The sequence below is a fragment of the Onychostruthus taczanowskii genome, unplaced genomic scaffold (assembly GCF_017590055.1).
Source record: "Onychostruthus taczanowskii isolate IOZ18803 unplaced genomic scaffold, ASM1759005v1 scaffold38, whole genome shotgun sequence".
Classification (NCBI taxonomy): domain Eukaryota; kingdom Metazoa; phylum Chordata; class Aves; order Passeriformes; family Passeridae; genus Onychostruthus; species Onychostruthus taczanowskii.
In genome coordinates, this window is record NW_024501237.1 from 1,367,360 (window position 1) to 1,382,870 (window position 15,511).

General features: G+C 43.0%; 1 protein-coding gene across 1 annotated transcript in view; it reads right to left on the bottom strand.

Moving 5' to 3' along the window:
- ADGRL3 (adhesion G protein-coupled receptor L3) overlaps positions 1–15,511 on the bottom strand; it is a 318,746-nt gene that overhangs the window by 44,297 nt on the left and 258,938 nt on the right. Inside the window, exons 16-19 of the mRNA XM_041412143.1 lie at positions 10,200–10,409; positions 9,476–9,696; positions 2,626–2,692; positions 1,109–1,200 (exon numbers count right to left, since the gene is read on the bottom strand). Of these exons, the coding sequence (XP_041268077.1) occupies positions 1,109–1,200; positions 2,626–2,692; positions 9,476–9,696; positions 10,200–10,409 (590 nt within the window). The remainder of the gene's footprint in view (positions 1–1,108; positions 1,201–2,625; positions 2,693–9,475; positions 9,697–10,199; positions 10,410–15,511) is intronic.

Here is a 15,511-nt window from a genome sequence, read left to right on the forward strand (position 1 = left end):
TCGAAGGAGAAGCTGCACCTAAGAAACTAAAATTTCACCCAATGGACCATGCCAGATCATGATACACTAATGGCACTGCAAGCCTTGCCTGCTGAGGAAGTTTTTTGGGGGGCCCTGACCTGGTTTAAATTAAAGCTGCAATTGTCTGCAAAAGCAGCTCAGCAATAAGAACAACAGCCTTGCTGAGAGCTGCCTTGCAAGTGTGCAATTCAGACATCTTCTAATGAGCTCCCCTTACACCTCTTCTCCCTCTCCCACCACAAATGAGAGAGGAGAACCCACTTCAAGCCACGTTGCACCACGCTCTCCTTTCCTGGGTGAGCAGTAAAGCGCTGACTCCCAACAATTTCCTCCTCCTGAAGCTCATTAGATGGTTTTATTAATTAGCAGGATCCCAATCTTATCATGCGCTGCACCTGAAATCTGGCTGGTGTTTTTGAAGAGAGTAATTAAAGCCAGTGGTAGTTGAATAAACAGGCACTGACAGAGACTAATACTCTATCAATATAATGAAGCAGTTGCTAGACAATAAGATGCCCAGGCTCAGATGTTAACCCAGTGCAAGGGTAAAACATGCTTTGGCTGGCAAGCACATCCACCTGCTGATGTGGGCACCCCCAGGAAAATCCTCAATAACTTTGCTGAAAGCAGTATCAGACTCCAGGGGAGAATTTGGGTCATGGAATCTGTCAGGGGCCAAAACAAACAGAAAGCAAGTAAGGCAGAAGCCCTCAGAGAGCACAGAAGGAGTAATAATCAACAGTTTCAACACCTTCCCTGTAGAGACTGCAATAATTATCTGGTAATTATTGGGCAAAATTTCCTTTACGTAGACGAGAAGGTTACCTGCTTCACGGACAGAAAATGTAGCTTTGCCTTCTTCATGCAAAATTGAACAGAAAATGCCAACAACTGCAGCCAAATCCCAGTATAGTGCTTTATTATCAGCCACTTGATATCTTTTAAAAACCACTCTGCAGTGCCATAGCCCAAAGTATTACCCCTGGTCAGCTCTGCTGCTGGCAGAGCTGGTTCCCTTGTTTCACACCTCAGAGGAAAGAGGGAATAAACAGCAAAAGACAAAAACAGGCAGAGAAAAACCACTTACTTGATATTGTCAAGACATCCAGATTCAGGTTTCAGTATAGCAGTATGATGAAACATTTTATAGAGAGCAATCCCAAGGAAGATGACATTAAGCTGTAACGGAGGCAGAAGGAAAAAAAAAGGATTATGTGACACAGCACAACATGATGGAGATAAAGTCAGCTCCTTCTCTGTAACAAATAGGTTACTGTAGGAAATTAGCTCATGGTACCGGTTTATAGTGACTGAATCACAGAGAATTTCTAAGTATTTTATAAGGTGACCCGGCCTGCAGATTACAGGACTGTAGATGCCATAGCCTTACCACAGCTGTGGCACTGCTGATACAAGGCTGGTTCTAACCTCAAGTGCTTCAAAGAGCATTATAGAAAATTAAAAATACTTGCTGTAAGGGCTTCTCTATGTCTGAGACATGTACATTCATGAAAAGTCACTCCCAGCACATTACTTAGCCAGCCCCATTGTAATGAAGCATAAAAGCATCTTTTTTCTGTGAATACATCTTTTAAACACATTGTAACAGGACAGGTTGGCAGGGAAATCACAACTGATGCTTAGCACAGTGCAAAGTTGAATAAACAAAAATAAAAAAGGGTTTGATTTGTTCTGTAAAAGATGGGATGGTGTTTCCATGCCTCAGTGTTCACAAGGCGGCCAGTTCCTGGAAAGGAGTTTCCCAAAAAGCCCAGTCTAGGATTTGAGACATAATCAAAAAGGGAAGATATCTTTTTATGAATGAATTGCTTAAGGGAAAAAAAACCCCAGGAATTGTAGTGGGTGGCATGGCCCCTTTCCTGATGTGGAAGGCTGCTGAAATGGCTCCCAAGTTGCAGGAGAAGCAGAAGAAGCAAAGACAATGTCTGCATTGAAGTGAGAGTGCCTGGTTTTCTGTGTTAGCCAAACTGTAGCCTAGTCAAAACAAAGAATGGTTTATTTAAGCCATATTGTAGCGATTAAAGTATAAGAAAACTCCAGCTGTCTCTAAAGTTGGGTTCTCTACCTTGTCGCTGTGTTAGCTGATATGCTGGCAATGTGCTAAACATGAAGTCACACAAGTTTCAACTTCTGCTGGTTAGGAAAAACCCTCATCAGACTTCTTTTCCAGTTTTGGACTTTTCTTCATCCCACCTCCCCCGCTTCCAGATTTTCTTTTTTTTTTTTTTTTTTTTTTTTTTTTTTTTTTTTTGTTTTTGCATTATCAATGGAAACTTCACTCTGGAATTCAAAAATGGTGTGAGCAGTGAGTGGCATCAAAACAGTCTGGCACTTCTAAATGTCCAGTGGTAGAAACCAAACTTTGCAAGTGCCCACTCTGAAGCTCCCTGGCCCGTTTTGATCAAGTATTTTGCAATGCCAAGAGCCTCTCATAATGAGAGTCTAATTGCTATGCCAGGTAGGGTCAAAGAAGAACATGCCTGCCTCAAATTAATCTGTGTAAATTAAAGATAAAGAGAAAAGGGACAGCAAAAGTTTTATTTCTTGACCTGAGAGATGGAGTAGTTAATTAGGAGTTCTTACCATAATTATCAAGGTCGCTGGTCCTATAAAGCTCCAAATGAAGTAGGTGTCAAGTCGGAGCCAACATCTGTAATGAAACACAGGGGAAAGAAGGCATTCAAGGACTGCACTCAGGACATACATCAAGAGTGAGCGAGTGACAGAGAAGAATGTGAGCTGCAAAACACGCCGGTGGGAGACAGGAAATATTACATTGCTTGTTCATTTAAATGCTGAATTATGTGCCCAATTTCTGACAGCGCTATTGATGGAGTAAGATAATTACCTCTAGAGGAAGCAGGGAGAAAATGGCACAAGGCCTATTTGCTAAGGCTTTCTGCATCTGTTGGAAAAACTCCTTAAACCATGGGTTTTTTTAAGGAAGGGGTCTGATGAACATCCACAGAGCTTCTTTGCTTTGTGCTCCTCTTTGCTCTCCAGCTCTGATGCAATGCAAGCTGTCTGTCAGCTGTCAAGCGAGATGACATTTCTCTAGCAAGTAGATGAGAGAAACTTTGGTGCAAATAGGAAGCATGAATTGGATAACAGAAGGCTGAGGTTTAATTAGGTTCAGCAACTTCCCCTTTAAAGTGTTTTATTTCCCTGAACCTCCTGAGTATTTTGTTTTCACTAATGTTTCCAGGGTTGCATATGGTCTGTGCTATCACAAGAAGTTGATTCATGGCCTAAAACTAAATTATTAATCACTTAATTTCAACCGCATTTAATACTCCCCACATTTTTTAAAGCCCCTGGGAAATTACATTTCCATTCCTAGTTCATTCCAGGCGACAGGAAGATAAAATGGAAGTGACTCGTTACAAGACAGACAAATGTAAATTCCAAGAAAGTTTCACATGATGTTTAAAATAATAATATCTTGTCGTCTTTGCAATGCTGCAAATCAGAGTTCCGTTTATACACAAAGGACTGAGAAAGCATAAAACCACTCTTATACTAAACATCCGACAGAATTTCATGATTAGGCAAGTGACAGGAACTGTATATATGAATTTATCATGGTGGTGGAGATAGCAGCTCTCACAAATGACAGCTCTGGTGTATGAGCCTAATGCTTTTTCCCTTCCAATGGACTTTGCAACAGGCAGAAAGGTCTGTGCCAGCAGCCCCATGGGAGAGGATCAGCAGGAGATGCCTGACAAGAGAATAAAGCATACCCTGAACCTCTGTGACTAGGAGAAGCCAAAATATTAATAAATTCAAATATGCAGAGAAAACTTCTCACTTCCCTTCCTGACCATATAAATTTCAGGTCTCATCAGCGTCGGAGATGCATTGATATATATACACACACTCATAAGGCTATTTGTCACAAATCAAAATACTGTCACTTCCGTAACTGTCATTCCTGAACTGCCTCTGCAGTTGCTCATCCAGAATCTTCACGTGATAGCAGCAAAACCTTAATGCAAGAGGCAAACAGAGGCTTTCAAAGCAATTTCTGGGAAATCTTGTTTCTTCCGTGGCTGCTGAAGTTCAAGGTGATTTAGATGCAGCTGGTAATGGAACAGCATGAGTGACTCGAGACTACTTGAGTCTGATTCCCTATAGGAAAAGGTTTATGCGATCATGACATCTGTGTATCACCCATAATAACATCTGAAATGTCACCCAATTGCAACTAGATTTGACAAAGGAATAGAGGTTTCAAGGATAATGAAGTCCCTGTAAAAAGTGCCCCCCCGTTCCTAAACAAGGATGTCTGCATAGCAGCAGCTCACATATTTACACGGTGTTTCAGACTTTATACCTACCCCATCCCCCTCAGGAAAAATGAGTAACTGGTGCTTATGCCTCAGCTGCTGCATATAAATAACAAAATACGCAGCCCCATCACTTTTTTTCTACTGATAATGAGTGCTGGTGTGTGGGAGAGGACTCAGAGGGTTGTGGGGGTTTTATTTATTTTTTTTTTAATGAAAATATTTTGAACTTTTTTTTGACAGTTTAACATTCAAAACAACCTCCAGCCCCTGCTGCCCAGAAGTTGGGAACACTGTATTTTAGTCACCATCAACTTGGTTTTCCTTCAGCATAAAGAGTGACCTGGATCTTGGAAAGTCTAGGGAAGAGGAAAAACATAAACCCTCTTTTTACTTCTTGAAGCACAGTGATCACCCTTCAGTCACATCTGGTGCAGCTGGTTTTGAATGCATATATATTGGGATATGGGGAAAACCAGGGAAAGCTGAAATACAGAATGAGCAAAAAGCTGCCAGGCTCAGCAAAGAAGAGCAAAGCAACTGGTACCTTTTCCAGACAGCAAAAAGAATGAAATTTTCCATCCCACTTCCCTAAGATATCTGTCTCTTCATTTGTAGAAAACAACTGAGGATGCTGTGGATGAGAAACAGCAGAGGAACCAGATCCTGCCATCAGGATAAGTGGGAGCCAGGCACAGAGCAAAAGGAGCCCTAGCAGAGATGGCTTCACCTAGGCCAGAGCACAGCTTGTGAAAAACAGAGAAGGCTTTTTTTAGGCCTCTCTGCACACTTCAAAGAATGTAATGTCATTTTTAATTTGTTTGAATAGAAAGTTTGCCTTTCTATGAAACCATGTATCATACTCAGTCTTGCGGGACTTAAAAAAAAAGATGGAGTTTTTGGTGGTCATCAGGAAGAGATGAAACTCTGGACCTGTTTAAGTCATACCTCATTAAAAATGCAAATTAAGACCAAAACATCAAAACACAGGCATCCCGCCAATTGTGTTGTGGAGCTGTAAATTGCTAATCAGACAAGTACCACACTGAGCTTTTCTTGCCTTAGAAGACAAAAACCCACACGCACAATGAGCTGCATAAATGAGCTCCTCCAAACAAGGAAGCAATCAGGCAACTCACTTCCCAGAGTTGCTAATCTTGGGCTGCTGAGTTACTTGTGACCATCCACACGCAGCTGCGCTGTGAGCACGGACTTGCCACGTTACGAGTTTAGGCTGTGCTGCTATTACGCAAACAAGCTCCTTCAGGGCTCAGTGCAAGGCAAAGGATTATCAGGAAATGTGTGTATGTAGGGAATACTGCTCAAAACCCCATTGCTCCTTCTAGGAGTCACCCCAGTGCATTCAGTTCTTGTGACAAGCTCTGTGACACTGCTCTCCTTTACTTTTTAATTTCCTCCTTTTCTACAGTGGCGACTCACAATATTCACCTAAAGCTTTGCCCAAGTAATAAAGACTACAAAGAGTTTACTCTATTTTCTGCATGAAGAGAAATCAAATACTAAACTATCCCTGGTGTGCATTAAATATAACCAATAAACAATCATTAGCTGCCATTGGACCATAAAATTTGAAGAGTCCTAAACATATCATGTTGTTCATGGGAGCTCAGTGGTTTGTTTCATGTGGCTGTACAGCCTCCCTGTCAGGGTGCAGTAACGGGATATGTATGCACCAGACATGCCTTTCAAGGGTGCAATATAGGTTCTGCTTAATGGAGTTCAGCATCCACATAGCTCACGCTTCCTCCTCCAAATACTGGCAGCAGCACTGCAAATAAAACAAGTTCAGTGGAGCCACCCAAGACAGACCACATTGTTAGATGCTATTTTCTGAGCAGCATTTACATGCATGAAATGTCGGCGCCTGGCTGATGGACTCGGAGGCTGTGTACATACACAGGGCTTTCATTTTGCTTTCTGACAGCTGGATTGCTTACCATGTATATCCTGCTTTACAGCATTCCAAAAGGGGGGGAAGGAAGGGGGGAGAAACAAAAGAGAGATCCCTGCCATGATGGATTTGATCACCAGTGAATGAATATGCCTACAAGTTTCTAAAATATATTGAACCACTCAAAGTGTAGCTGCTTTCCTCTGCAGTTTGTGAGAGGCTTTGATATGAAACCCAGGGAAGTATGGAAATATGGAATAGCTTCTTGCTGCTGATGTGGGATGGCCTGCTTCTAGCATGAGTCTTCTCAAAGGCTGCTAAAGCCATAATTGAACTTTTACTGAATTTTAGATGCAAGTCACTTTCAAACACCAACTACAAATGCAAATACTACTTTCTATACTATTTTCTCTGCATTTTGCAGCATTGCCGACCATGACCCTTGACATCATATCCATCGAGTAGATGGAGGGACTTGGTTAAGGCAAGCTGGGACATGGGATAAGGCAAATGATCTATCTTTTATTTTTTTTTTTTTTTAAGTACAATCCCAGTATCTTCTTTTTTGCAGCCAAACTTGAGCTGTGGTCATTTAAGACCCAGCAGCTGAAGATATGGCCTGTAAGAAATGGTAACTTGGAAGTTCATGAGAGCACTGCCAGAATCTCTTTGGCAATGTGGAGGAACCACACTGTCTGCAGTGGGGTTTCCTGCTTTTCACCTTCACTTGAGAGGTCAGAATCAGAATGAGGTGAGATGCAACATTTCTGATTTATCTGGGGGCAAAGGACCAAACACAGTTAAGCTAGCCTGAACAGGATGATCTTTTAAGGGAATCACTATGCTGCTGCTTAGTCACAAAAGCGAATTAATCTCCTAATACAAGGGGTTTGAACTGTTCTAAAACCAAGAAAAAAACAGAGTAGGAAAAGGATCAATTTCTATCCTTGAATTAATTAAGTATATAAGAGTATCTTTATGGAACAGCTACTCCAAAATGCCAATGTGAATAATAGGACACGGGACACTTCAGGAAATCACAAGCACCGAGTGATGAGTAAAGCAACAGAGGGAGGAACAAATGCCTGTTCCTGGCTATGTAATCTGGGCATGTGTTACAGGAGGGTTGGATTTCTAAAGGAAAATGAAATCAAGAAAACCCTACACTGCGTGTTTAAGCAAATCATTCTGAGATGTATGAATGGTGGCACCAAATGCCAGGCAAAAAACAAATATCACTAACAGCTCCATAAGTCCTGCTTAAACAAATGCAGTAAATAACGGAGGGAGGCAAGTAATATATTCCAGAGGATGTTTTACAAAACCTGGCAAAACCAAGCAACTTCTTGCAATCAAATTATGTATGCCTGGCATATAGTTCACTACAAATTCTAATCAGTTCTACCCTTCTAATAACATTATACTGAAAAATACATCATATCCATCAACCAGATGGAGCATGATAGTTGTACAAAACATATTGTATGGTTTTTATTTTCCTCTGTGAGAACGTGATAAAATTGTACATTCTGGAATTAAAAATTATAAATAAATATTTTAGATTTGCAAATCTCTGTAAATATTTATTTGCAAAATATTATATATACATGTTTAATCATTTAAAATACCACTTCGTGCTGTGGTGAGGGAGACATATTTTATTGGCACACACACAGGACTGCTGCCTCTTCAATGCCAAGATAGCGAAGTGCTCGCCTTCAGTGAATTTGAGCCAAACTTTCTGCCTGTACCTTCTATGCCATGGAAACATTTTGGCAACCAAGGTCTATTTGCAAAAGCCAAAGGGTGAATAGTGTGGAAAGGAGCCACAAAATACTACACTGTAAACTGGACAGGTTAGGACAGTGCTCCAGAAATGGCAGATGTGCTGTCCTTTGCAGACTGCTGGAATATGTTTGAGGGTCAACATGCCCAATGTAGACCACTGTGAAGAGCTATGTCCTCCACAGGAACACCACATTTAAGAATAAATTTGTCTAAAGGGCCAAGGCAAACTGTTTCCACACCTGATTTAATAGGTGCTTATATAATGCTCAAGAGGGGGAGTGAATAGAAGAGCTTGTTGGGGCAGGAAGCAGGTGGCAACTGATGGAAAATCTTCCTCAAAAATGGCAATCAGCTGTTGTGTTACCTATTCTTTACCCTCTAGGCCTGTAAAAGTCAGTCAAACTACTTTGGATAAATTGGTAGAGATCCTTAAAAACTTACACCCTCCTACCCTTATCTGTGTGGGCCATTTCCTTTCCTTTCCATAAAGTGTGACATTTACACAAATTCAGGTCGCTGCTCTCCTACTCATGGGAGGAACACAACACAAATATCCATCTGGGATCCAAGCCTGCCTGCTGGCATGGTAATGGATCATGAGCAGTTCCACTGCTCTACAGATCTGCTTTTTTAAAAAATAAAGGTTCATATATATAATAAGGTTTCAGACAAAAAGTCTGCAGTTGAACCTAACAGAAAATCAAATGCTGCCATGGCCTGACCTGATCTATGCCAAAAAAGAGCTTCAGAACGACCAATAGCTTTTTACTATATATGTCTTCATACTGAGCCCTTAACTCAGTTAAAGTGAGATTGGAAAGCAGACTAGGATAAGGGAAGAAGGAAAAAGGTCAATAAAATCACATTGTTAATCCTATTGTAGCAAAGATGGCAAAGAGAATCGAAGGCTCAATTTTTCCTTTGTTTTCCATTTGATGGTGTTGCATGATAATCTAACTTGTGCTTTCATACCAGCTTCAACAATGTTGAAAACACTTAAGAATATTCATAATGATAAATGATATAACTGTTCTGATTTGCAAAGACCCTAATGCACTCCACAGTCACCACCTATTTTGCCTGCAGGCTCTGTTAATTTGACAAAACAGTTTTAAAAAAAGAGGAAGAAAGCAGTATCTTCATCCAAATAAGAAATACTCTCTGGTTAGAGAAGGAGGATCTTACTGATATAGTACCAAACTGAGACTAGGGACAGTCACCTCTGCTGATGTTATGCAATGATGTGACAAAATTTTCCTCAAATGACTTCCCTAGAAAATACGTTGGTAAATCATTTCATAGTGGGGAATTTGTCCTGCAAGAAACACAGAGATAAGGCAAGGCATGCCTCCTGGCTGAGCTCTGCCTGAACAATTCCTCTGGGCTCCTCATGCCCATTTGTTGCCCCCACTCCTGAACAGGTCCAAGCAATGCCAAGGTCACTCACACTTTGTCCGTGCCGTAGCTCCGGTAGTCCACTGCCGCCGACACGGCCACAATCAGCGCAGGCATGCCGTACCCCACCAAATAGAAATACTTCCTCCGGGAGTGCTCGCTCTCAAAAACCTCCACCAGCATGATGTACAGCTGCACCCCCTCCAGGAACATCCAGGTGAAAGCTGCCAGGAAGAAGAAGTGCAGGAGGGCAGCAAAGACGGCACAGGCAATCTGCGTGAGGATTGAAAAGAGCAAGGGAAAGTGTTTGTACCATGATTAATTAATGCAACAGTCAGGAGTACTCTTACTTGGAGGCTTAATAAAAGTGAAGGTGTTCTTATCTTCCCTCTCCAAAGGAAGAACTTCTTTCACTTGGTAAACATGTGTGAATGGTTTTAAAATAGTATAAGCATATATAAGTGATACTAGAAAATACAAAGGCATGCACACAATCATGCAAATAAACACATGAAGATGTACATGGTATAAGCTCATTTCTACAACCTGCTTATTAAACATATACACACATTTACAAGCAACACACATACAGTCCCTAAAGTTACAGCAGGCATCAGCATGTGAGTCCCAGTTATCAGCCAGGGGCCCAGCCCTGTGAGGACTCATGCATGGAATGAGACATGGAGACAGTGCTGGAATGTTTCTCACTGCTCAAACACAGCAGACGCACTGGGACAAGAGCCCGTGACAGAAGCAGAAAGTGCTTTGTCTCTTACCGGCTGGTCGGTCCGGTTGATGCCGATAAGGAAGAGGAGCTCTGCCACGAAGAGGCTGATGCACAAGTTCTTGTGAATGGTGTTGCGGTCACTCTGCAACCCACGGAAGAAGCAGAAGGTGAAGATGCAGATCAGGAGGCAGACCAGTGAAAGCAGGATGCCAACCCATGTGATGAAGTCCAGGAGCAGGTCGTGGACCGCATCGCTGTGCTGAGGGTAAAACAAAAAGATCTCATCAGGTGCATGACGTTTGACTTCTAATGCATCCCAGACACAGAGTAAGGTTGCCTGTGGCACAAGGCACCAGTAGCAAAAAGATTAAATGCACCTAAACTTGAACCCTGCAGCAAGAAAGCTGCAACCTGAAACAGACTCCAAAGCATCTTGCAAGCTACAGGTGCCCTGAACAAACTCAGACCCCAAAACCCTGCAGCAGCATAATGCTGTTGATGAAAATACTGAGATATCAGGGCTAGTCTTGCGTGCAGCTCCATCTTGCACAAGCATGGCGAAGGAGTGCCTGGACACACAGTATACAGAACCATTGAACAGAGTGATTCAAGTGTAAAAAGGCATTTCATGCTAACAACATCATGTCCAACAACTGCAAGTCCATTACAACCATTTGCCAACAGTGAAAAAAGACTCTCTTTAAATGTTCAGAGATGTATGAGCTTGGAGGCTTTGGAAAGAAAGATATTGCTTAATTTTTTTTTTCTTTTTCCACAGGGGAAGGAAGTTTGATTTTTCTTTTTCAAGCCCTGGAGTTATATTTTAGAACTCCTGGGAAGTCAGATTGATCCTGAGAACATTACCCAGAAAAAAGACAGACCTTTTAACACAAATTTGCTTTTAAACTGTAACAGAACAGTGATTTTAAGACAGCCTGCAAAGTGACTGATTCCCTGTGATGAACTTTTAGCACGGATGTACTTCAAAGCCATGCAAACAAAGCCAGTGCAAAACTAGGCAACAAAGTTGTCTGAGAGTCAGGATAGGTGAGCCTTGGCTCTGCTGACAAAACACTGCTGCATTGCTCCTGAGCTTACACTGCATGTCCCTCCTGGAAAGAGGAGGCACATGATGAGACCCTCCTGGTGAGAGAATCCCACTGCTTTCCCTATTCAGGCTGTAAAACTCGTCTGTAATTCCCCAAGCTTCCCCCAGATGTGGTGAAATTATAGCTATCATTACTTAACAAAATGTAAATAAAACACAAGAAATACATGGTGAGCCACGAGATGACTGCTTGGATGTGAGTCAATGAGCTGGGGAAAAGACTGGCTGAAAATCTCTGGGAACATTTCACAAAGACCAGAGCAGCTCGAAGCCCAGCTCTGTGGTCCACCATGTTGTGTTATAAATGGTAATTACATTCTCCACCATTTCTGGCATTTCGATGACTCGGGCATTACGAAGACTGGCAAATACAAAAGTGTCCACTTCAAAAAGCCAGTGCAAAGTGGAAACATTTTTCTCTCCATGGGATAAAACCGTATGACAGATGGAGGGAAAAGGTCATTCATTTATCCATTTTCTTTGCCTCCTTGCCAATGATAAAGTTGCATCAAATGTCAAGCCTTTCCCGGTATACACTCTGCTGTGTTGGCACCCGCAAGAAACACCTCAAACCTTTCAGCTCTTTGGCTTTACCAGCATGAGTGATAGGCCTCATAATGAAAGATGGGGAGTGATTCTCTGCTCCATTCCTTCCATGCTGGAAGTTTTGTCTCCAGGAGGACCTGGAGGTGGAGAGATGGAGGGCTCCATTGCCCAAACTCCCTTGCATCTCTTTCCAACTATTTCCAATACCTAAGGAACTAGAGGTCACAAGTCCAATGGGGAGACAAGAAATCATTGTGTGCTTTCTGTGGCTCATGACAGAAATGCCTATTCCAGCCAGCTCATCCAGCAGGCGCCCAGAAACCTGACAAGATGAAGCAGATCATTTCCCTGGCAGCTGCGCATTGCTTTATCTCAGTGTCATTCCAGATCATCCATCCCTCTTAACTCTGCGGAAAAATGTTAATGCAAACCTTGCACCTTGCAAATCATTCTTTCTTTTCTCTGAGGCTGCAGGGGAATGGCAGGAGAGCATCTCCCTGAACAAGCCCTCATCTGATTAGATTGGCCTGCCAGGCTGAAAGCACCAAGAGCTCTTGGGCTGGGCAACAGCTAATGCAGTGGATGCAGGAAAAAAGAAACCAGGCAGACTTTGGCCAGATGCACACACCCCACCCAGATGTGGCCAGATTCATCCATCCCAAGACAAATTTAGCATGGTGCAGGGAGAATTCTCAAAGGGCTTCTTCTCTCACGGGTCCCAGCTCCTGCACCTCTAATCACAGTACCACAACTCTGCTGAATTTAAGACATGATGCAGGAATTACAGGTGGTTTTGCTCTTGGAGAGGGATCCTACCATCTAGGTTCTTTGCCTTCTTCAGGGAAGGGCTGCTTGCCCAAGAAGCTCACCATGCTTAGCAGTAAATATGCTTCACTGCTGTATCATTATTATTACTATTATCACTCTTACTGGTTTTCTTTTTAATATTAATCGTAAAGATAATACTGATTTTATGTATGTAACACTCATCCCTGGAGTGTTGGGAAACAGCCATAAAAACAACTTCTCCATAATTACAAACTCCCTTCCCAAACTCAACAAACTCACAGAAGAACAAACAGAAAGGAACAATAACAATGAACTGGGAACAAGAGCAATTTAAAAACACCTCGGGGGAAAAAAAATATGAATTTGTAGCTTTTCTGGTAAAGTCCAAGAGAAGAAGTGAGCTGAATCTTAAAGGCTGGGTACACTCCAGCCTGTTTGGGATGCCCAATTTCAGGTGCTACTGCAGAACAAATGGATCAGGGAATACTTGATAAGCACTGGCATCCTTCCCATGGCAGTGCCAACTGCTCCCTCAGGGCAGGCACATCTAGAGCTTGTACACCAGCAAGTACAACAAAAGGCAACTTGCCTTTGCTGGAGACTGAAAGCTGTAAATTACTGCACTATTACAACAATCAGAATAATATGGGAAAAGGAACAGCAGTGGTAACCTCTCCCAGTGCCATGAGGTTTCCTTGCCATCACCTGATTGCTGTGTGACAAACAAGGAGCAGCATAACCTGGCTTACACAGCTGGTATATGGAGTTCCAGGGTTAAACATGATACAAGGCACACCGGGATTTTGTATGTAGGTCTCAGCCTTCAAGCCTGATCTCTTAACCACAGAAAAATACAAGAAGAGCAAATTTTCTCTCTACCTGTTCAAAACTCCTTGACTGAGGATAAAACAGCTCAGATGCGCATGCTAACTGCTGAATCACAGCATGGTGAATGTGGGAAGGGACCACCAGTGGGGTCATCCAGTCCAGCCTCCTTGCTCAGATCCAACTGGATTCTGTGCCACTGATCACAACCCTCTGGGATCTGCCATTCCAAGAAAATCCCTAGGGATTTTCCAGCGCAATGAAAGCCCTAGGGTCTCTAAAGCGTGCAACATACATCTGAGACCACCAGTGTATTGACAACAGTCACCTCTTGTTTTTCAATGATCTTCCCAAATACTTGGGCAACCAGAGGAGCCGATGACAAACATCAGGTATCAGTCCAAGAGACAATTCCTGACAGCACCAACCAAACAACTCCTTGCCCAAATGCACCATGGCTCTCCAGACTAGTGCTACATGGCACAGCATGCAAGACACTGAGGTTTGTTACGACTGAGCTACGGTTGCTTCACAGAATAAGCTGACACACAAATTATTTTTAGCACAGGAACAACTTACTAAGTTGTTCCTTACAAAAAACAATACACTTCAGTGACAGGGTTTCTACAGTAAGTATGTTTTACATTTATGATTTAGTAAAGCCCAGTGAAAAGAGATGTCTCTGGCTTTGGGATAAAGACCTGTTTTTTTTCCAGTGGGGACAAGAGCAGTAGGAGGAGAGTGCTGACAGGGATTTGTGCAGGAGGAGTTACAGGAACACTAGTAGCAACCACAGCAGGGTGAGCAGGCAGCCCCAATATTATCCAGGCTGGGAAAAATCAATGAGCAGCTCTGGCAGTGCCTGTACACCACAGCTGAGCTAATAAAAACAAATCCCAGGGAATGTCAGCTTACGACAGAATGGCTCTCCCTGAGATGAACAGCCATTTCCTCCCTTATTAAAAACATCAGCAGAAGAAAACAGCAGCCAAACCAAGCTGCCAGCAGCAAAGGACACATTCCTTTGCCTAATCTGTCCTTCCAGGAATGGAAGAAGTAATATCTTTGGGGGTGGAAGAATAAGCAAGCAGTAAATAAAAACACAATGTCATCAAACTAGCTCAAATATGACTGCCCTGTGCCTGGTGGGAGCTGGCAGAGTGCTTGGCTGGGCAGAAACCCAAGTGGGACAGGTTTGAACTTCTGTGCATTGCTGATGCTGCTTCTTGGATTTGTAGGTCTTTGGAGCCATGCGGAGTCTCTCTGCCCTTTTCCCCCCATCTCTGGTGGTGAGAGGATTTACTGCTATGACCTGGCTGTAATGCTTTGTTGGCTATGAGCAAAGGGTTACTGAAGAGGCAGATGGTTTTGTAGATGTGTCAAAAGCACCAGCTGGGGTACATGGACGGGGAGGAAACCCCAAGGATTCCTGAAGTGCATCCGAGCTGGCTAAAGGCATCACCTCCTGTGGCTATGAAAGCATGAGAGGCTTTGAGGGAGATTTTCCCCTTCTGTGGCCAAGAGGAATATGAGCTGGAGTGATCCCTTTGCTTTAGCACCCATCCTCTCCATCTTCTCCAAGGATGCACCCAGGGAGATAGGCAGCTGTGCTCCACAATCAGTACAGCACCCATTGACTTGGTACACATTTCCTCTGGGCTCTGCAAAGGTGATGTGATCATTGGCACCATCAGGTCCTAACCCAGGAATAAAGAGGGCAAAAATTCCCACCTGAAGCCCCTGTGCAACATTAGTGTCTTCTGACTTTGGCCATTCACAACAAGGCTCAGATCCCTGAGCATTCCTACAAGGTGGGTTAGTCATCTTTTCTCTCCTTGCCTTAGTCCACAAAGCTGCCTTTGCATATTCTGCATGGGCAACACAAATGAGCTTCCTCCTCTTCTGCCTTCCTCAGCAAGATGAAGCCCTCCTAGCAGAACTCTTTTACAAACTTCTCCCCAGAAATGGAACAGCCTTCCAGCGACTGCCAGAAGCAGCAGCCATTCTAAGTCCTAGAAACCCCCGTGGCCAGGACAAAGCTGTATGGGGACAGGTGTGCATAGAGAAATGGGTACAGACCTCACCTCACCTCA